This window comes from Gopherus flavomarginatus, chromosome 4, assembly GCF_025201925.1.
Source record: "Gopherus flavomarginatus isolate rGopFla2 chromosome 4, rGopFla2.mat.asm, whole genome shotgun sequence".
Lineage (NCBI taxonomy): Eukaryota > Metazoa > Chordata > Testudines > Testudinidae > Gopherus > Gopherus flavomarginatus.
In genome coordinates, this window is record NC_066620.1 from 46,761,517 (window position 1) to 46,784,633 (window position 23,117).

A 23,117-nucleotide genomic window follows, 5' to 3' on the forward strand; every position below is an offset into this window, starting at 1 on the left:
TGCCAGGTGATGTTGTGAAGGCCAAAACTATCACAGGGTTCAAAAAAACTAGGTAAGTTCATGTAGCCTAGGTGCATCAGTGGCTTTTAGCCAAGATGGTCAGGGATGCAACCCCATGTTCTAAGTTTTCCTTCCCTCTGTTTGCCAGAAGCTGGGAGTGGACGACAGGGGATGGATTGCTTGATGATTGCGTGTTCTGTTCATTCCCTCTGAAGCATCTGGCATTGGTCACTGACAGAAGACAGGATATTGGGCTAGGTGGACTATTGGCCTGACCCCATATGGCCATTCTTATGTTATGTTGCTCAGTCTTGCTCACCATTGCGCTGCTTAAGTGATGCAATAGGAGTGGAAGCCACCTACAGGAAGAAGGTCTTGAAGGGGAAGCTACCCTTCAAGCAAACTTCTCATCTCCACCAGATGAGGCTATAATGCCCCTCACACCCGTCACTAGGTGATAATTTTAAGAGCTTTCTGGATCTTATCAAGAGGGTGGCAGATGATCTGCAGATTCTCGTACAAGAGGTGGCAGATACACATCACAGCCTGGTGGATATTCTGCACACCTCGTCATCATCCAGAATTGCCCTCCCAATTAATAAGGCGATTCCAGTTCCTGCCAAAGTCATCTAGCAGACACCAGCCTCCATTGCACCAACCAGCAAGAGAGCCAACAAAAAATACTACATCCCTCCCAGAGGCAGACTTCTTGTTTCAACATCTGCAATCCAGCTCTATTGTAGTGGATACAGTTAATGCACAAGGCAAGCAGCATCAAACAAAGTTGACTCCATACAATTGGGATTGAGAGGATGGCATATATGTCGGTGATGTTACTGTTTAAAGTCTTGAATTACCAAGCTGTCGTGGCCAAATAAGACTTTATTAATTATGGGAAACTCAATGCATTTCTGGAACATTTACTGAAGATGCAGAAGGAGAAGTTTTCAGGCCAGTGTCAGAGAGGGTCAGTTAATCGCCAGAATGGTGCTACAGATGGCACTAGACGTAGCCAATTCAGTGGCCCACCTGGTCTCCATGATAGTGGTAACTGGGCAGGCTTCTTGGCTACACCTTTCTGGGTTTCCCAAAAACTTCAGAAGATCTTCAGTTTGAAGGGCCCAAGCTCTTTGTGGAGAATACAGATTCTTCTCGCTACACCTTGAAGGATTCCTGGGCCACATTAGGCTCCCTGGGAATCTACACTATGGGACAGAAGAGAAGATATATAGCTTTCAACCACAGCACAGATCACAACCTCCTTAATACGCACCATCCCAGTGCTGTTATGAGCCGAAGCGTAAGAGGACCAGGGCTCAAAAGCAGAAGCAGTCAGCACTCCAATCAATGACCTCTCAGATCGCATCCTCTAAGCACTTTTGGCAGGTTGGTTGAGGGCCTGAATAATTATACCTTGCAACATCAGCTGCCATGTACACGCTTGTCATGCCCCTTCAGCAGTCGCCTGGCCCTCTTTCACGGCAGTTGGGAGAATATCACCTCTGACAGCTTATTTCAAAGGGTTACGTCATTTAATTCATGTACATCCCCCATCCTTACCCTCCTTCCTGTCCCTCTTCCGGACCCTTCTCATGAAAACCTACTTCATCAGAAAATGGATAATTTGTTGTGCCTAGGGGCATAGAACCAGTCCCAGCACAACTCAGGAGCAACAGGTTTTACTCCTACAGTAACTCTGCACTTAACGTCATCTCGTTTTGTTGTTACATTGTTGATCAATTAGAGAACATGCTCATTTATAGTTGCGCATTGCTCCCTTATAACATTGTTTGGCAGCTGCCTGCTTTGTCCATTGCTTACAGAAAGAGTAGCCCATTGAAGCTAGCTGGTGTGGGCTTGGAACCACAGTGGACCCGCAGCTCCCCTAAGTTTCCTGTGCAGCAGCTGCCCAGCAGGCTATCAGTTGCCGGGCAGTTCAGCTGTCCCTCCCTAAACTGTCGTGTGCTGCTCCTGCCCTCTGCCTTGGAGCTGCTCCTGGGAGCCTCCTGCTTGCTGTGCAAGAGTGGTGGGGGAGAGGAGTGCTAATGTCAGGGTGTCCCTCTCCTGCTACTCCTGCACCCCATCACCACAGAGTGTGGCGGGGACACGACAGGGCTCAGGATGGAGGGAGCTTGCTGGCAGCATCTGCTCTCTCAACTTGAGGCAGTGTACTTTTAAAAGGGGCAATGCATGGGTCTCTCTCTCTCTCTCTCTCACACTCATACACATGGTGTCTGTCTGTCTGTCTCTCTCTCTCTCACACTCATACACATGGTGTCTGTCTGTCTGTCTGTCTCTCTCTCTCTCTCTCTCTCTCTGCCATGCTGTGTCTCCTCCCTCCATTTGTGCTGCCTTGTAGAGTGTGAGGCTACATTAACAATATGTTAACCCATGAGGGCTCAGCTGAGTGCTAGTTCATCATTTAGCAGTAAGGCATTCCCTGGGAAATATCCCACCCTCTGATTCCGCCACCACAACCAAGCTTCACAATCGTCATTACAGTCTGCAGTATTAAGTTGTTTAAAACTTATACTGTGTGTGTTTTATATATACGTATGTGTGTGTGTGTCGGTCTGTCTGTCTTGTTTGGTGGAAAAAAAATTCCCTGGAACCTAACCTCCCCTATTTATATTAATTCTTATGGGGAAATTGGATTCGCATAACATCATTTCGCTTAAAGTAGCATTTTTCAGGAACATAACTACAACGTTAAGCGAGGAGTTACTGTATTATTTCCTGATCTCCAAGGTGAAGGGAGATTGGAGGCCCATTCCAGATCTAAGGGCATTAAACAAATATGAGAAGGTGCAGAAGTTCAAGATGGTCATGCTAATAGCCATTATTCCAGCTCTAGAGCGAGGAGATTGATTTCCAGGCCTCAACCTACAAGATACCTTCTTCCATATCTTGATACAACTGTCATACCAGAAATTACTCTGGTTTACCTTTGTACAGGACCATTATCAGTACAGGCTGCTTCATCCAGGGTATTCTCCGAGGTTCTCTCCATCATAGCAGTGCACTAACCCTGGTACAGTGACTGGAGTTTATCAGCGCCAACCTCGATGCAATACAAGTGAGAGCGTTCCTCCCACTACACAGATTCACCACCCTTACAAGTCTCCTAGAGACAATTCAGACCAGCCCCAAACGGGGGCCAGGAATTTCCTGCAGCTGCTAGGTCATATGGCATCATACACCTTTGTCACCCCAAATGCCTGGATGTTCATGAGGTGTCTTCAAATGCGGCTTACTTCTATGTATTCCCTGAATAGGGACAGACTAACCAAACTGCTATCGCTGCCCTTCACAGTGAAGCACTTCCTGGATTGGTGAAAAGAGCTATCCAGTGTCCAAGCAGGTGTTCCATTCATGTATCTGACACTGACACTGACCCTAACAGATGCCTTTCTCCTCAAAGGGGACGGATGCCTCCTTAACAGGCTGGGGAGCTCACTGACACAACCACAAGGTTCTGTGCAAGTGGCCTTCCACAGAAATGGCCCTCTATGTCAATCTTTTGGAGCTAAGGGCTGTCAAGAACGCCTGTGCACACTTTCTGCCTTTCAGCAAGAACATCCACACAAAGGTCATGACAGACAATATGACCTTTATGTTTTACACAAATCGTCAGGGCGGTGCCAGATTTTCCTCCTGCTGCACAGCAGCACTCAAACTTTGGAATTGGTGCATCTGTCACAATGTGCTTATCTCAGTTATCTGTCTGCCAGGGATACAGATTATGACAGCTGATAGTCTGTCGGAATTTTTCTCATGACCATGAATGGGAACTTAACTCTTTGATATATTCACCCTTTGAGGAACCCTGAGTACAGATCTCTTCGCTACTTACCAGAATAAGAAATGTCCTCATTACAGCTCCAGGGCTTGCCTGGAGAAACATTCACTGCGAGATGTCCTCATCCTCCCGTGGGACTGGGACCTCTTGTATGCCTTTCCTCTTCTATCCAAGGTCATGTTGAAAATTCAGCAAGACAAAGCGAGAGTTATTCTGATTGCTACCTCCTGGCCAAGACAAGTCTGATTCCCTTACCTGACACAGATGGCAGTATGTCCTCTGGTTTCTCTTCGGCCCATTCGTCACCTGCTCTCTCAAAACAACGGGCTGATCCTTCACCCCAGGTCCTCCGCCTCCAGGTGTAGCTCCTTCTTGGTTCCAAGGCTTAGAGGCAGAATGCCCTGACAAGGTGAAAGATGTGTTGCTACACAGCCAAAAGTTGACCACTCAGTTTACTTATTCACAAAATGGAAACCATTCCAAATTTGTTGTCATTCTAAGTGCACAGACCCAACTTCATCTTCCCTCCCTCTGATTTTACACTACATTTTAGACCGCAAGAGATCAAAACTCTCACTCAGTTCCCTTAAGGTACATCTTGTGCCGAAAACAGCTTTCCACTGCCAGTTAGATGGATATTCTGTGTGTGGTCACCTTAAGGGTATTCAGCATCTCTTCCCGCATGTGAGACCACCTGCTCCAGCCTGGGATCTTAACCTAGTCCTCAGAGTTTTTACTAGACCTCCCTTTGAGCCCATGGCAACTTGCCCTCTCCTACACCTGTCCATTTCAAATTGCCATCACCTCACCTAGGCACATAAGAGAAATAACAGTCGTGATGGCACACCCAACATGCACAGTCTTTTTTGAAGAGACAGTACTCTGAGGCTGCATCCCAAGTTTCTCCCTAAAGTTGCCTCTGCTTTTCATATGTATCAATAGATCCATCTTCCTATTTTTTCCCTGAATCCACATTGTAACATCAGGGAGGCGATTCTGCATATTCTAGATGTTAGAAGAGCGCCAGCATTCTACTTGGACATATCTAAGTCCCCATAACTATTCCTTTCGCTCGTGGAAAAATCCAGATGCTCCACAATATCGGCTCCTAGACTATCCAAATGGGTGTCTGGTTGCTTTAATTGCTGTTATCGAGTGAAACTTGCTGCTTCCATCCAGAGTCCTCACACACTCCACAAGGTCAATTTCTACCTTGATCACATTCCTTTAAGATGTCCCTATCTTGGAAATCTGCAGAGCAGCAACTTGGGCCTCTGCCCACACTTTCGCAGAACATTATGCAATCCCTGGAAATTCAGCCTCTGATGCCATCTTTGGCTCCACAGTACTCCCTGCAGTAACAGACTTCATTCCAAAGTCCCAACCTCCAGTGGTGGGTACTGCTCGGGAGTCACCTACAGTGGAGCACACATAGGGATACATACTCAAAGAAGAAGATGAAGTTGCACACTTTGTGCAGTAACAATGGTTCTTTAAGATGTGTCTCCCTATGGGTGTTCCACAACCTCCCCGCCTCTCCTCTTCTTCAGAGTTCTCCATAAGGGGTCTGTAGTAGAGAAGGAATTGAGGGGAGTTCGCCCACGCAGTGCTAGATAGCTTTGAAGCAGACCACAAGTGAGGGAAAGCACATGTGTGGGCTCAATGGACGCTGCTACCAAAAATCTCTGATTAGAGACGCAGGGATACAGATATATCTACAGTGGAGCACCCTCAGGGACAAACCTCTCAAAGAACCACTGTTGCTGCACCAGGTGAGTAATGTCCTCTTTTGTTAAGTGCTCCCTTAAGGTATGTCTACACAGGAATTAAACACCTGCTTCGGGCCAGGTCAGCTAACTTGGGTTCATGGGGCTCAGGCTGCATGGCTGTAAAATTGCAGTGTAGATATTTAGGCTCAGACTGGAGCCCAAGCTCTGAGACCTTACAAGGGGGAGTAAACACAAAAAAAGGGAATGGCAATGGATTTGGTAGAGAGAATATTCAGCGGGAAAATGCCAACAAGCCGTATTTTCTCTTCCTGCAATAATAAGTTACAGCTTGCCTGCCTGAAGAACTCAGTTTGAGAAAGAAGTCTTCAATACTTTATTTAATAATGGAAAAAGATTGCAATGGACAAGTGGATTTTGGAGGCTATTTAAAATTGTTCATAGTTTCATTTTGTTTGAACCGTATATTGCTAGTAAATGAGCTTTCTCTTTTTTTTCCCCCACTGCCTCATAAAGATATTAATGATGCTATAGAAACTTTTTCTTGATAGATGAATTGACTGTCCATTTGAGCTTCTCTCTTACGCCCCTCACTTTCAACATCTTTATTAATATGCACGGCATTGTAGGAAGGAGAGTGAACTAGTAGTTAAAGCAGGGTAGTAGGTACTGTTCCCTTTCCAGGGAGTAGATCAGGGAACCTAGATGGTGTTATGAGTGTTATCGAGGTACTATGTTCTGACTGAGATTACCCTCCTTCCTATGTGGAGTATATTAAGGAATTCCCTTCTGAATACTGGCAAGTCTGAGGAGATATCGTCATAGCTATTGTGGCCATATTGGCCTTTCCCTGTGTGTTCCCCTGAATTTAGAAGATCTGAAGAAAGGGAGCCTTCTCCCAAAAGTGCTTCAAGGAAAATGGCCCTCCCCAGAATCGTCCTGCCCAGATCAGTCACTCTTGCTCGTACCAAGAAAACAGTCTCTCCTTTTACTTGTCCCAGGTACTCTATCTAAAGAACTAGAGGTGTCTGTCAAACATCTGTACATCGATACAGATCTTGATGATAAAAACATATTCAAATGTGTGGGGGTGCATCATCTCCCTTTCCTGGAAAGCTTAGAAATGATAACTAGTATCTTAAAGATCCCTTCAGTAACATCAGAGAAAATGACACACCTGGTTCTGGATATTCTGGGTTCGCCTTCCAGAAGTAAGATACCTTACTGCTTCTTGACACAAAGTATACCTAAATAAACCTGGTTAAATCCATCATCTAAGAAATCAGACACATTTCCATCTTCAGGGCTTCTTGTTCTTCCAGACCTACTCAGCTTCAAATTACTTGGTAGTGGCAACTGCCATTCTAAGAGCAAAAGGGAGCTGGGTCCACTGTACCCTTTCAGACAGAGTAAGAAGGTGGTAGATACTCTGTGTAGAAAAGTGTTCTGTGCCACACCAGGCACCATTAGAGTGGCAAACTATGAAGCGGTAGTGTCCAGATATCAGTATTACCAATAGGAGGAAATAGTACTGTTTTGCTGGAAGTCATTGCTGGAAGACCAGAGAAAACTGGCCAAAGCCCTTATCATCAAAGGTCAATTACTTGCTTAGCACATATTCAGAGCATCCTTCTGTGCGTTTGATGCACCATTCACAATTACTTTGAGGGGCTTCTCCTTGCCATGTTTGTGAATACTCCTGCAGTTGCTCCAAAAACAAGAACCTCAAATAGATCTCCATTTAATGGTAAAAATGAGGAGTCAGGTGGCACCTTAAAGAGTAACAGATTTATTTGGGCATAAGCCTTCATGGGTAAAAAACCACTTCTTCAGATGTTTTTGGAGATCCAGACTAACACGGCTACCCCTGTGATACTTGACAGCATTTAATGGTGTCTAACTGTTCAGCTGTAGATCAGATGAAGTTCTAGAGAAACTGAGAAAGACATCCGGCCTATTTGCAAGATCTATAGGATTTCTCAGTTGACTAGGAAAAGATTTGAGATAACTGTCTCTCTATTACCTGTTCATTTAAAAAGAAACAATTGTAAGATGCTCATGTTCAGCATCAGCAGACATGCAGACCCTACAAACAACAAGCTAAAGAGATTTGCTGTGTAATCTTCCTCTGCACTAGCCTCAGGTTTGACAATATGAATGAGAATCCCAGACCAGTTTTAAACTTGTCTGTCTCCCCTTAAAATCTGGAAACTTTCTTAGATGACTATCACCACATCCAGTGATCTTGGAGATCATCAATAGTGCTGCTCCATTCAGTTAAACACCATCTTTTTCTCCATCACCCCTTGTTCATTCCTTATCTCTCTTCAGGGATCCTCTTCATGAGAATTTACTATGATCAAAAGTTTTGCTGCTTGAGTCAAGTGCCATAGAAGAAATGTCCTGAGGAATTTCAGCGGAATGAATTTTTTTCAGATAATTTCTGTCCCCTGAGATAGAGGCTTCCTACCCATTCTGGACCTTCAGAGAAGCTCAATTTACTCATCAGCTCACATTCCACATGCTTACCCTAGTCTCTCTCATATCTGTCATATCTACAGAGCACTGGTTTGAGGCATTTGAATAGCAGGATACATATTTTCACATCTCAGACTTTCTTATTGAAAAGGTTAATTACTGTTGTGACTAAGATAGAGGAGATCATTACAAAGTGGCTTCCCTTTTGCCTATCTAAAGCATCTTGAGTATTCATAAAGTACCTTGCAGCAGCACATAGGAGATGTCAAAGTATTCATGTCTACCTTTATTTGGATGATTGACTGAGGGGTTCTCCTAGGAGAATCAAGCAAAAACTATGATACAGACAACACATTTCCAAACACCAGAGTTCAAGATATATTGGAAGATGTCATACACAGCTATAACCCAAATGTTAATTTTATTGGGGCAGCTTTTTTTTTTCTTCCAGAGGAAAGATGTTTAGAGTAATAGTAATACTCAGGAGAACTCATTTTAAACAGTGATGTTCCTCAAGCTGATGGGCCTTATGACCTTGATGTACATATCTGCATATGCATATCTGAAGGTGAGGCCTCTACAATACTGGCTAGCAAGACATGATGGATTTGAATGCAATTTATTTTAAGACATTTCAGCATTAACTCCCTGGCTCCATTGGCCACAGTCATCTTGGATGTTTCCAATTTTGGCTGGAGAACTCATTACAAGAATTTGATCATTCATGGTCAGTGGAATTTCTGGGAGGAAAAATCCATATCCGTGTTCTAGAATTAAGACCAATATATTGATATCTCAAGTCCTTTCACCCTCGACATGGAGAGTGTTTCAGGTAGCTATCAATAACGTCGCAGCAGTATTTTACATGAACGTACTTAGGTGAGGATACAAAGAAACTGTGGGAAAGGTGCATAGTATAGCAAACTTATCTTACAGCTCTCCACTTTGCAGACAAGGAAAATATATTCTACTGGCAGATTATGTTATGGTGGCACATTTTTGGTTCTCTGTTTTGTTTTGTTTTTTTAAATTTGGGGTATACGTTTAGTTTGAGCCTTTCTTATGGTGTTTTTAAATAGTTTCCATGCAGCTTGCAGGCATTTCACTCCTGTGACTGTTCCTTGTAATTTCTGTTCAGTTATCTTCCTCATTTTTATGTAGTTCCCCTTTTTGAAGTTAAATGCTATTGTGGACCCTGAACCAAGCATGAGAATTTAGGGTTCGTATAATATGCCTAAGAGTACTTCTCATGTACTAACTAATCTTTGAGATTTTTTTCAGCTTTAAAAGCAGTGAAATCAAATTTGGACATCATTTTCCTCCAACTTTCTGCAATTTTTTTTTAATTCTCAATGTATTATAAATCTTTTTTCTGGGTAAGACTCTGTAATGAGTTGTATAACTCCAATTTCTAAAAGGGGATTTGCTTGTTCCACAGTCATGTCTTGAAAGAAGGGTCACTGAAAAGAGGGAGAATTTGATTTTGGCATGGTGTTCAACTGTAGAGATTAATCTGTCTGATCACTCTGGGCACAAAGGTACTCTGGGCTTCAAAGGCACAAGTGGCAGCTTTTGGTGCCTGACTGCCATTTGTCCGTTTTGAAAATCTCTCTTTTCGTGGAACCAATAGGCTAAAGAAATTTGAAAGTTATACCTGGAAAAATTGAGCCAAATGTTTTTTGAAGCAATAATGGAAAGAGCAAAATACAAAATCAATTTGGGGATTCTCTAGCAGATTTTCAAAAGTACTATTTAACATGAACAGTGTGAAGCAGATTCCCTCAGGAAAACAAAGATATCTGTTTCCTTTTTGACCACCAAAACATTTTTGTTCTCTTGTCTAAACTTCAATGGGCTTGAGAAAATTTCAAGACTCCTTGCATTTCTGGAAAGGTTCTTGCACTATCCCTTCTGTAAGATGACTGGCTTAGATCTGAAAATGTGCTTGTAAAACTGCATTTTTAATTTTTCTAAATTGTAGTCTGTCCTAAAACTAAGACTTACAGCTATGTGTAACCTAATTTTTGGCATTCTTCAAACTTCGTAAGATCTTCAAGCAAAGAGACAGTGAGGATCTGATATTTCTAATGTAATAACAAATAGAAATATTTGTGGAAGGGTCTCCCTTACATTCAAATGTAGTGCTGCTAACTCACAATTTTTATTGCAAGTCATGTATGTTTGGTGTTTTACTGAAAGCTCAGGTTCTTGCAGTCATGTAATTATGTGAAAATTTCAGCTTTTCATTAAGAAGAAAAGTTTCTAGACCTCGTGTTTGCAAATAACAGCTTGAAAATGCAGCCTAAATGCCCAGAAAACTGAAAACCTGAAGACAAAATTAACCTAATTTTTAAAAAGTCTTGTGATTTTCTGGGGCCTGACTCATGACTTTTGAATATTTGGGACTGATAATAATGCAAAGATGAAAAGAAAAGGGCAAAACAGTTGTTTAAAAACATTCTTGTTTCAGTTCATCTTGATGATAGATAAAGGCAATTGTTTAGTTTGGGCTTTTGAAATTTGATGAGCAACACTACAAGTAATGAACTTTTTTTTCTTTGCAGATTAGTTCTAATATTTTCAGAACACTTCCACCAAGTGATAATCCAGATTTTGATCCAGAAGAAGATGAACCTACTCTTGAAGCCTCCTGGCCTCACATACAGGTATGGGATTACTTTTTCAACCATTTGAAATATAGAAACTAAATGGTGCTGTATTCCTATGGATATTTCTTGGAAAGTACAATTTATTGCATCTTTTTATCATTTTCCCTTCTAAATTTAGAAACGTTTGGATTATTTTTTGAAAAAGTTTAAATGCATCTTTCTGCCACACTTGCACACATGAGCCCCTCAGAAAGGAGTTAGGTGTCTTTTGATTCTTGAAACCAAGCCCCTATATTTTTATTATCCTGTCATAGCTGAAAACCTGGCGCATGTGTTTCATGTAAATACAGTATAGCAGTATTTTGGCTTCACTTTTATCACAATCATACTCAAACGTTGCACATTCTGTATACCTAATAGCGGGTTTTCTGTATAGTTTAACTAAGGTACAGATGTATATCAACAAATTAGTTTTCCTTTTGACAGTAAAGGAAAAGGAGCAATAGATTCACTTGTCTTGCTCAAAAGAAAAATTTTCTTCTTCTTTTCACCCCCACCGCCCAAAACCCTACAATACAGGCATTGTAGCTGGATAACAGTTGGCAAGTTATTTCATTGTTTCACTCCTGTACCAACCTCGTGACTTTGTAGCAGTGCTCTATTTATCAGGATTGATTTGTGGTACCGTTTTCTTTCACATAACTGTTCATTTGAACAAGCAAACATAGGTTGTAGTCAGAAGGGTTTTGATCGCATGTAGTGACCATACAGTAGCTTCAGCAATAAAGTATCTAGTATTTAAAGCCTGGGTTTGTGGGAGGTATCCTCTTGCAGTAAATCAATAGGGAGCAGATAATTATACTACTTGGTGCACAACACTACGTATCATTTGGTGATTTCAAATGCCACTTTTTGACTATATAATCCAACAATTGTGCTACATTAGTTAAATAAAAGAAAATGGTGCCATGAATATTCCCTACAAAAAGTACCTGTTCAAGGCAGTATTTGGACGCTTAGTCAAGTTAAAGATACAAATTTCCCTGAAGCCTGACCATTCAGCCTTAGTTCCTAACAGCGATTAACCCCCTGGAGGAAAAGAAAATGTCTTTGACTGAATTTTACCTGCATGAGAAATAGCTATAATTGCAATCGGTTAGAGGTTTGATGAAAGGAAGGAGATTAGAGCAGATTGCTCCTATGTACAGTCAACACATAGATCAGCTATATCAAAGGACTTTGGTCGATCAGGAGTAAGAACTGAGAAATGCCTTTTGAAGTTCACTTGCAGGCATAAGACAGACATCTACCTCTCCCTGTAGAAGTGATATGGTTCTCTTGACATGCTCAGCTCTTCTTAGAGTATATATTTCTGTGTGTGCTCCACCCTATGATTTGTGTGTATGTGTACGCGCGCCTGTGTGCTCTCTGCCAGAGCCTGCAAAGCAGTGTCTGTGGGTCTGTGCAGAGCAGCACCTCGTGCTTCCAAATAAGGACATATAAACAGTCACGAAGCTGCGGCCACTCACCACCTTCTCAACCACCTCTGGCTTGAGATAGAGCAGTTGCATGTCCACTGTTCTCGGCTTCCCACTTTTCTTAACCATAGACATTTTCTTTTTTTTTTCCTTTAGTTCAGTTATTTTATTTCTTCACTCCTGTTCTGTTTAGAAGGGGGCTCATTTACATCAGTGGGGCTTAGCAGTATTCCCGTACCTGGACATTTGGCTCCTCAGGGGTCAATCAGCTCTAGTGGTCCAGTTGGCAACTTCTGAGGCTTTAACCCTATTTCAGTCTCTGGGCCTTTGTATCAATCAGCATAAGTCTGCATTGACCCCAGTCCAAAGAGTAGACTTTTTCAGAGCCACTGTAGACTTCCTTACTGCCTATTTCCCCAAAGAGATTTTCTACTCTGTCTAGTCTTCTCTCAGCAATACAGCACAGCCTGCAAACTGCAAGAACCTGCCTACAACTCGGATCACATGTTGGCCTCCACGTTCGTCACGCCTCAAATGAGATTGCACTTCAGGTGCCTTCATGTGACTTAACACTGTGTACATCCCAAACAGTGACTCCAAACTCATCACAGTACCTCAAAGTTTTGGTCTCTCTCAGGTAGTGGAAGGACCCACTGAAGGTCTCCATAGGAACCCCTTCATCAGACCCCCCCCCCACCCTCAAAAATCCTCCCAATAACTAAATATCTCTTCTCTTTTGAGATGCAGGAGGAGCTCACCTCCAAGAAGCCACAGCCCATGGCAAGTGGTCTACATCAGAGGTCTCATGCCACCCCAGTATCCTGTTCAGTATGCTTATCAACACTTCCTACTCACCATACAGGGCTAGTTCATCAGAATAATGCTGGACAACAAGGAAGCAGTATAATATAGCAACCACCAGGGTGAAGCCAAAAGCCAAGTCCTTACTTGCAGATTCACTAAAACTGTGGAACTGGTGCATTTTCCATCAGATGGAAATCTCAGCATTTTATCTTTCAGGCCTACAGAATACAATTGCAGATTTCCTGAGCAGAAAATTCCTTCACGACCATGAATGGGAGTTCAATTATTCTGTCTTCCACAGCAGATGCCAGACCTGGGATCTCCCAGAAGCAGACCTTTTGGTCACCCCAAAGAACATGAAATGTCACCTTTTCTGCTCCTAGGGAGCACATGGCTGCAATTCATTGGGAGATCTCCTGAGAATAATATGGTCCCGTATCCTGCTGTATGCTTACCCATCGCTACCCCTCATTCTCAAGACATTACTCAAACTGCAACAGGAAAGAGCAAGAGCTATCCTCATAGCGCTGCCCTATTCAAGACAAGAGTGGTACTCTAACCTCCTTCGTCTGTCTGTAGCAGTGCCTCTCTGTCTTCCTCTCTCCGGAAGGATCTCTTGTCATGGAATTCCGTGACCCATATCCATCTAAACTCCTCCTCCCTGAACCTGAGAGGATGGTTCTTGAGCCTGGGGCTAAGCTGTTAAGATAAGTCCAGTCAGTTCTCCTATCTAGCAGGAAACTTTAGTTTTGCCAAACTTACCTTACACATCCATTCCCGGTGTTCTCTTCACTTTTCTTAAGCATCAGAAGTTCCGCTGTCTAAAATCCTAGATTACCTGTTTGATTTAAAGATTCAAGGTTGATCAGTGAGCTCTGTCAGAGCACATTTGGTTGCTATAATAGCCTTCCACTCACTCATTGAGGGCTTCTCAATTTTTGCCCACAGTACTACAGCCAGATTCCTCAAGGGCATGTATAACTTGCTTCTCTCTGTACAGAACCCGGCCCACCAGTGGGACCTTAATTTGGTTCTCAGTACTCTGAGGAAACCCCCCTTTTACCAGTGGCTACCTGTTCCCTCCTTCACCGCTCTCTCTCTCACAATCTTATTCCTTATAGCTATCATTTTGACTAGACAAATGGAAAAGCTTGGTGCTCACATGGCAGACCCACCATTTACTACCTTCAATAAAGATAGTTATACTATGTGTGCATCCTTATTTCCTCCCTGAGGTCTCTTTGAAATACCATATTAATCAAGAAATCAATATACCAGCATTCTACCCAGAGCCTCATGCCTCCAGAGAGGAAACTAACCTACATACCTAGATGTCAGAAGGACTCCTGCCTTCTACCTTGACAGGACTACGATATTCAGGACATCCAGATTATTTGTATGATTTGCAGAGATGGTGAAAGGACAGCCTATTTCCACGCAGACTGTCGAAGTGGGTTTCAGGATGCATTTTAACTAGGGCTGTCAAGCAATTAAAAAAATTAATTAGGATTAATAGCATGATTAAAAATAATTGCGATTAATCATGCTGTTAAACAATAATAGAAAGCCATTTATTTAAATATTTTGTGATGTTTTCTACATTTTCAAATATATTGATTTCGATTACAACACAGAATACAAAGTATACAGTGCTCACTTTATATTTATTTTTTAATACAAATATTTGCACTGTAAAATACAAAAGAAATAGTATTTTTTCAATTCAAATACAAGTACTGTAGTGCAATCTCTTTATCATGAAAGTTGAACTTACAAAAGTAGAATTATGTAAAAAAAAAAAACTGCATTCAAAAATAAAACAATGTGAAACTTTAAACCCTACAAATCCACTCAGTCCTACTTCAGTCAGTCACTCAGACAAACGCGTTTGGTTACAGTTTGCAGGAGAGAATGCTGCCCGCTTCTTGTTTACAATGTCACCTGAAAGTGAGAACAAGTGTTCGCATGGCACTGTTGTAGCCGGCATCACAAGATATTTACATTCCAGATCTGCTAAAGATTCGTTATGTCCCCTCATGTTTCAACCACCATTCCAGAAACATGCATCCATGCTGATGATGGGTTCTGCTTGATAATGATCCAAAGCAGAGTGGACCAACGCATGTTCGTTTACATCATCTGAGCCAGATGCCACCAGCAGAAGGTTGATTTTCTTTTTTGATGGTTCATGTTCTGTAGTTTTTGCACCTGAGTGTTGCTGTTTTAAGACTTCTGAAAGCATGCTCCACACCTCGTCCCTCTCAGATTTTGGAAGGCACTTCAGATTCTTAACCTTGGGTCAAATGCTGTAGCTGTTTTTAGAAATCTCACATTGGTACCTTTTGTGTTTTTGTCAAATCTGCAGTGAAAGTGTTCTGAAAATGAACAACATGTGCTGGGTCATCATCTGAGACTGCTATAACTTGAAATATATGGCAGAATGCGGGTAAAACCGAGCAGAGGACAGACAATTCTTCCCCAACGAGTTCAGTCCCAAATTTAATTAACGCATTATTTTTTTTAATGAGCGCCATCAGCTTGGAAGCATGTTCTCTGGAATGATGGTTGAAACATGAAGGGACATATGAATCTTTAGCAGATCTGGCATGTAAATATCTTGCAGTTCCTGCTACAAAAGTGCCATGCGTATGCCTGTTCTCACATTCAGGTGACATTGTAAATAAGAAGCAGGCAGCAATATCTCCTGTAAAGGTAAACCAACTTGTTTGTCTTAGCTATTGGCTGAACAAGAAGTAGGAGTGAGTGGACTTGTTAGCTCTAAAGTTTTACATTGTTTTGGTTTTGAGTGCAAATATGTAACAAGAATCTACATTTTTAAGTTACACTTTCACAATGGAGATTGCACTACAGTACTTGTATGAGGTGAATTGAAAAATACTGTTTCTTTTGTATATCATTTTTACAGGGCAAATATTTGTAATAAAAAATATTAAGTGAGTGCTGTACATTTCCTATTCTGTTGTAATAGAAATCAATATATTTGAAAATGTACAAAAATTTCCAAAAATATTTAATACATTTCAATTGGTATTCTATTGTTAACAGTACGATTAATCGCGATTAAATTTTTTGAGTTAATCGCGATTAAATTTTTTGAGTTAATCGCATGAGTTAATCATGATTAATTGACAGCCCTAATTTTAACCTGTTGTGAATCTACTGGGACGTAGCCCCCTCAGAGTTGATAGCACACTTCACTAAGGCTCAGTCTACACCTGGATCTCTACTGAAAGATGTTCCTGTAGCAGAAATCTATAGGACTGCAACTTGGTCTTCCATTCGCACTTTTGCCAAGCATTACACCAACTTACCTGTTTCCAGAGATATCACCTTTGGTGACACAGTCCTCCTAACCACCTTGGACTTCCCTTCTCAGCACCCACCTTCTCACTGAGTTTACTGCTTGGGAGTCTCCTACAATGTAGCATTGATAGGGACACATACTCGAAAAACATGGAGAGGTTACTTACAGTAACTTGAGTTCTCTGAAATGTTTTGTCTCTATGAGTGCTCCACTTCCCACCCTCCTTTCCCCTTGGCTGTAGTCAAACAGGAACTGAGTGGTGATGGTTCCACATCTGCTTATACTCCCAAGGTTGGAAGCATGAGGTGCTGATCTGCATAGGCCTGCAGATACTGCTTTGCATTCTCTAGTTGAGAGCACACAGACATGCATGCATGCTATGATGATGCACCCACAGGGACAAAACATCTAAAAAAAATCTCAAGTTACTAGGTGAGTAACTTCTCCTTCTGTGCTGTATATTTGTCTAGTAGGAATCAGTCGAAAAGTCTGAATTCCACAGATACTGTTTGAAATTGTTGCCAGCTCTTCACCCTTATACTGAGTTACGCATCCTGATGAACAGGTTTTGGCCAGGCAACTTAATTATTGATTCATTATTTTTCCTGTACATGGTCATTAATTAGATTTGGATGCTGCTTTTTCGTTAGAATTGTTCATTCCACCATAATGGAAGCAGTTCAGATGTCTATGGCTGGACTGCAGCAGCTCTGAGCCCTAACACCAGTTTAAACTGCCTTTCATCGAGAGCGCAGTTTTAGGATTGCTGTTCTTTAAAATTGAGTGCTTTCAAGTCGAAGAAACTCTGACTGCTAAGAGAATCAAATGAATTGGATTTTCAGTAATTGGAACCTGTTGTTGCTTGTAGAATAGCCTGAGGATCTGGTTTCTTGTGTTTTTTGTGTCAGTGCATCCTGTCCCCACCCATGACTGGCTTCCTTCAACAATATAGCAGAGTTCTAGTCCATAGTTGCAGTTTCTCTACCAGCAGACATTTCAAATAGCTGGGCTCTGCAGAAAAAAAGGAAGCCTGAATTTTTCTTGTCTCCTCACCGATTCTTCTGTGTGAGCCACAGCAACCTGTCCCAAGTTGTCATTTTATTGTGCCTGTTTGCAGTTATCTACAGAGCAATGCAGTAATGGTGTAATAATTTGTACCACCAGTCTGCTAGCACACAGTCCAAAGGGCTGTAATCTTTAAATAAAATAATCAGTATTAAAGACACAATTGCCCCAGATGTGGCACAGCTGTTAAAATAGTGCAACAAGTCAAAAGCAATTCTGAGATAGTTTGGTTGAACTGCTAGGATCTAGACCAAGAAGGTTTAAGATGACACCAATAACTATTTCTCAATATACGAAATTGTGGGACTTGCTAACAGTGGAGTTATTTGCATAAAAGCACAATGGCAATATAATAGTGGTCTCCCAGGAAAAAACATAAAGGCACAAAAGCAGTAGATCTCTAGAATTTCTACAGAATAATCCTCTTCCAAGGGCTTCCAAAGAAAGCATTCTAGAAAGCTCAAGTTACCAGTTTTGTGTCCCAGAAACAGCAAATGGTAAGTCTGCCTAGATATCAGAAGAAGAGCCAGCAGAGCTACCTAAATTCTCTTCAAGTGTTCAGGATTCTCATCTGGCATATATCAGAAGTCTGATTTTTGGAATGCTGAAATAGTTTTTTCACTTTGAAAAGTGCATTCCTTGAGAACAATAGCAGTAACGTTGGGTCCAGAACTGTGTAGTATATGAGGAAATATGTAAAGCAGCCACATGGTCATTGATGCAATTAGTAGAAGTCAGACATGCAGAGGGGTGTGCCATGCTGTAGCGCATCAGGAATCTTCCATTGGCATCAGTCTTGTTTTATGGGCAGCACATGTAATGACACCTATAGTTCAGGTTGCCTACTACTATCCATTGCAAAACCATATAACTTTGTCACACTTGAACAGTTCTGACTGGAATTTTTCATGCTAGGTATCTGCCTGGGGCTTTTTTTTTTTTTAAGGTGAAGGATGGGTGGGAATTTCAGCAAAAATAATTCAGCTGTTTACGAGAATGTTAGGGAAAATTATATTCTTCTAACCATGTTGACAAATTTGTTGTAAGGTTCTTTGAGCAGCTCTAGAGCCTCCATCACAAAAATATTATGTGACCATGTAATAACTGTCTCATAATGCATATACACAGGGGAGTAGAATTAGAATTGCATGGGCAAACTTTATTCTGGCATTTCCTAACTTTTGCATGCTTGATTTTGCAATGTTTTTCTCTTTTTTTAATATAATTTTGTTTTATGTAATGTATATAGTTTCAAATCCCTCGTAAATGGCTACTGCTAAATTCCTTTTGTCGGAATCTAGGAATTTGTTGTGGGGGGGGAAAGAGGAGAAATATTGGGAGAAATACTACAAATTTCCTTTCTTGGGCCTATCAGGTGCACTAATTGATTCAAAACCCCTTAATTGAGAATTGCTATGATAATCACAAACACAGATACAGACACTTATGCATTTATCGTGTGTTTCATGATGGTGCATCACAAGCATTTTTCTACTACCTTATTTGTTCTTTATTTAGGAAGTCTAGTTAATTTTTTAGGTATTGGTTCTTTAAAAGGATTTGACTAGCCTTCAGTAGAATTCCATCCATGTATCACCAGATGTTCTAAGGGCTGTAGTTTAAATATGTGAATAGAAGTATTACTCCTCATAGGTTTCTAAGGCCCACTCAATAGTGGCCATACAATAGCATTTCAACAAGGTTTTAATACACACAGCAGCACTAAAATGGTAGTTGGTTACAACCAAGGCCTCATATCTCTGATGATACCGTATACCTAAATTTGTGTGCCACACTCTACCTCTATGAAACACATTTCCACCTCCAGCTCTCACTGCATAAAGAGTCCCCACTCTTGTGCATCTAGTGGGTTGGGAGAGGAGAAACAGATAGTAGTTGGCACCCTGCATTTCCCTCCCCTTCTACTATGACTTGAAGCGTGCTGTTTTCTATATTGAGCTTCTAAGGATCTCAAGGGTGAGGCATGAACTCTGGACCCTCAATACCTTTCTGGTCTGTTACAAGTCTTTTGCTCCCCTCAGTTCCTTCTTTCCTGTGGATCTGCCAAGGCCCATGGGAAGGGGACCAGCACTTCTGAACACTTTAGGGGTAAAACTCTATATACGCTGTATCATGTTGGGTCTGAAGTCTGCAACAAAACTCTGCTCTTTGGATTGGGGTATCAGGCATAGAGAAGCCTAATTCATAGTAAAGATTAAACTTCAGTGCATTTGTCCAGGTTTTTTAAATACGGATTAATTTTTAAAAATTATAGTTTATATCTATCTCTGGGAAGCAAACTTTCATTACTTCCCTTTTTTAAAAAATGTATTCTAATGATGCACTCAGGTCTGTTTGTATTCATATTTGAGTCCTCACCTCTTAAGTTATACAGGCTCTTAATTGTACCCTTCTTGATGCTATAATATGTTCAATATCCTATTTCCCTGTTTAAAATAACTAGAAATAAGAATATATTTGGTAGTTTGGACCTTTACTAGTTTAGTAAAGAGTAGTGGTAACTTCTACAAAGTTTTCATTTTAATGTTTGTTTCTAGTTGGTGTATGAATTTTTCCTGAGATTTTTGGAGAGCCCAGATTTCCAGCCTAGTATTGCAAAGCGATACATTGATCAGAAATTTGTACAGCAGGTGAGTGTAACATTTTTATATTTAATAGTCAATCAACTCTTAACTGAAAGGGATGCTGTTGTGGTGTTCGTTTGTATTGCACAGCTGAATATCTAAATAATACAGCATAATTTCACTTGTGTAGGTCATAAAATAACCAGCTTTATTAAAATGGAATTTTTTTGTATTGTAACATGAGAATCCTTTGTTTGCCAACTATTATGTTAGCAGAGGAACATCTATATGGACTACATGTAATCTGAGAATTTTTTTTCTTAACATACAATAGTTTCAATTTGTGGAACAAATTGAAGTTTCTTAGTGATATATACTGTACTGTTTTCCCATGAAACAGATAATCCTCAGTGCTGTGCTATTGTAATAGCTTTGTGACTCTCACTATATAAGCTAATATTTTTGTGATGGTTCTCAGGGCACCCAGGACTGTAAATTACCCCCAGCATGAGGGGGACTTGTCTGTGCCTAGCTGGTTGTCTGCTCCGTAACACTACCAGCCTTTCAGCCACTGAAGCACTCTTCTGCGCTCTGCCAGCCTTGTCTTTGCGTTGCATATTAACAATAGATGCATCCCAGTCCCCAAGTCCCTTTTGAAACATTCTGTTGTGATATCCAGCCCTGACACCAGTTAGTCACAGAAATCCCAGGTCCTCTGCCTCAAAAGTACCCCAAGTTTACTAGTTTTACCTTAAAGCACCACTCCTGTATAACACACAGCACTCATAATAAAACAGAAGCTTTATTTAAGAAAGGAGAGAATTATGCTGCAAACAAGAGGCAGTGATGGAAACACATAGTTATAGTACATAACAAAATAATAAAACTCAAACCTGGGTCAACTCTTTATATTTATCTTTCCTATCTAAAAATAGGTTTTCCTCCCAAAGTTCAGTCTGTTGCAGAGCTGGCTGCCTTCACAGGAACTAGGATCCAGTTTTTCATGAGAATACCCCTGCTCCTCACGATGTCTCCTCAGTAAAAAGATCCAAAGTGCCTTTCCTCACTGCGTTATGTTGAAAACAGTCTTTTGTCTTTATTCATAGGCAGGGTGATTCTCTGTTTGTTGTAATGTTCCTTTTTTACCTTCAAGTGGCTTCGATTACTTGCAGTTGTCTCTGATGGTTTTCCATTGAAAGTCTTGGAATGGAGCAAGGCTGGACAGTTGAGCCTTGCATTCCCTCACTGGCTAACCAACACAGGGTGACAACTCTTGCTTGCTTGATTGAGTGGGCCATCACTGAGATGTGTGTAATCCCCGTTTGACTAACGTTTACTCCCAAGTCCCTAAAGCATACTTCCAGTATAAATACATTATTCTCTAAATATTACCTGTACTTGCATCTCACAGGATTATGAATCTTGACAAGTTATGAACAAGAAACCAGTTAGTATAAACAAAATCATTTAGGTATATTTTCTGTTACCTACCAATATCCAATCCAGACAGAAAGTACTTGTAGTTGTGATGGCAGTGAGCTTTTTTTTGTTCTACAGCTTTCTTTATAAAAGCACCATAATTCTGTCAGAACCTCACTCTTTCCTTTCTCCTGAGAAAATGTACATGATTATCTTTTCATTTTACAGAATGTAGGCCCTGATCCTGCAAACACATATATATGTGCTTAACTTTAAACACATGAATAGTTTTGTTGAAATCAGCAGGCTACTTGTGCCTATTTAAGCATGTGTATGTCTTTGAGGATAGGAGCCTTAAATAAATACCTCACCACCATTTGTGAGACTTGTTTACACATTTTTGAAGCTATAAAGTGCAATACTTTCTAAATGTTGAGTTATTAGATAAAACTATACAAAACTGTAATCAGAATGATTTATCTAAGGACATTTAATCCTAGTTGAAATGACTTAACTGAAGTGAGTTGTATAAGAAGCTTCATGTTGGGTTTGGGTGTAATTTTTAGAAGATTAAATGCCAAGGGACAGTAAAATAAAACTTCTGAGTTATCAAGTTACATTAATTTATTTAATATTGAATATTTGAACAGAATTGTAAGTAACAATGTTTGCTTCTAATAATACTTTAATGATTTGTGAATTAGAATTAACCATGATAGATTAATTCTTTTTAAAAGGTAATATCTCAGATTTTTTTTTTTAAAGCTGTTGGAGCTTTTTGATAGTGAAGACCCACGAGAGCGTGATTTCCTAAAGACAGTCCTTCATCGAATTTATGGAAAATTCCTTGGATTAAGGGCATTCATCAGAAAACAAATTAACAACATTTTCCTCAGGTACATTATAGATTTAGTTCTTTATATAGCCTAGCATGATGCGGGATTCAGTGTGGATATTACAAGCCTGGCACAGATGCTGGGTAGGTATTCGGCTTGCTAGTTCATTCTGACTTCACTGCTGTTGGTACCCACACTAGCTGGATTCAAACTAGCTTGGGTAGGCTAGCCTAGCTTTTGCTGTGAAGACATACCATAAACCCCAAAAGAGCCAACTGACTTTGAAGAAAAACAAATGTTAGAAATAAAATAAAATACATTTGATAAGGAGTTTCACATTTAGAAATTATTTCTCTCCTCTTAGTTTCATTTTATTAGTGTATTGATTGCTATTACATCTTATTTTTAACAGGTTTATATATGAAACAGAACATTTTAATGGTGTTGCTGAACTGCTTGAGATATTGGGAAGGTAAGTTTGGTTCAATAATATAAAATGAACAGTTGAACATTGTTTTTTGTGTTCCTATCCAATTATTTCGGGGGTGGGGTGAAAGAATTGTTCTGATGCTTATAGTGATGAACTGAGGTCATTGATATATTTTTATATTTCCGTGTTGCTATGCAAATATAGAATTAGAAAAGTGTACTTTTCTGTAAATCTTAAAGATGATCTGCAAAAGATTTCTTTTTAAATTGGGCGTCTCTTTTTGGCTTTGGCATGATGCATGAAAAGAATGAAAGGTAGCTTTCTCCTTAGAAAGGGCTTTGTTTTCCCTTGCTTATGCTTTATCTTTAAAATATCGACATTTCTCAATCTTGGCTTTGCTAAGAGACTAGTTGTGTGTTTCAGAGGAGTGTATTGTTAGCTCTTACACCTAAACTGAAGATATTAAATCTTTAACAGGTTTTTCCTTCTCTATCATGTTAGTCATTAAAGCTTTGTAGGTGTTAGAACAGTCTGACTGAATATCCTTTCCCCTCACAGTTGC

At 40.6% G+C, this 23,117-nt stretch overlaps 1 protein-coding gene across 1 annotated transcript in view; it reads left to right on the forward strand.

Annotated features, from left to right (window-relative positions):
- PPP2R5A (protein phosphatase 2 regulatory subunit B'alpha) overlaps nucleotides 1-23,117 on the forward strand; it is a 109,235-nt gene that overhangs the window by 61,630 nt on the left and 24,488 nt on the right. Inside the window, exons 3-6 of the mRNA XM_050951896.1 lie at nucleotides 10,569-10,670; nucleotides 19,844-19,936; nucleotides 22,055-22,185; nucleotides 22,538-22,597. Of these exons, the coding sequence (XP_050807853.1) occupies nucleotides 10,569-10,670; nucleotides 19,844-19,936; nucleotides 22,055-22,185; nucleotides 22,538-22,597 (386 nt within the window). The remainder of the gene's footprint in view (nucleotides 1-10,568; nucleotides 10,671-19,843; nucleotides 19,937-22,054; nucleotides 22,186-22,537; nucleotides 22,598-23,117) is intronic.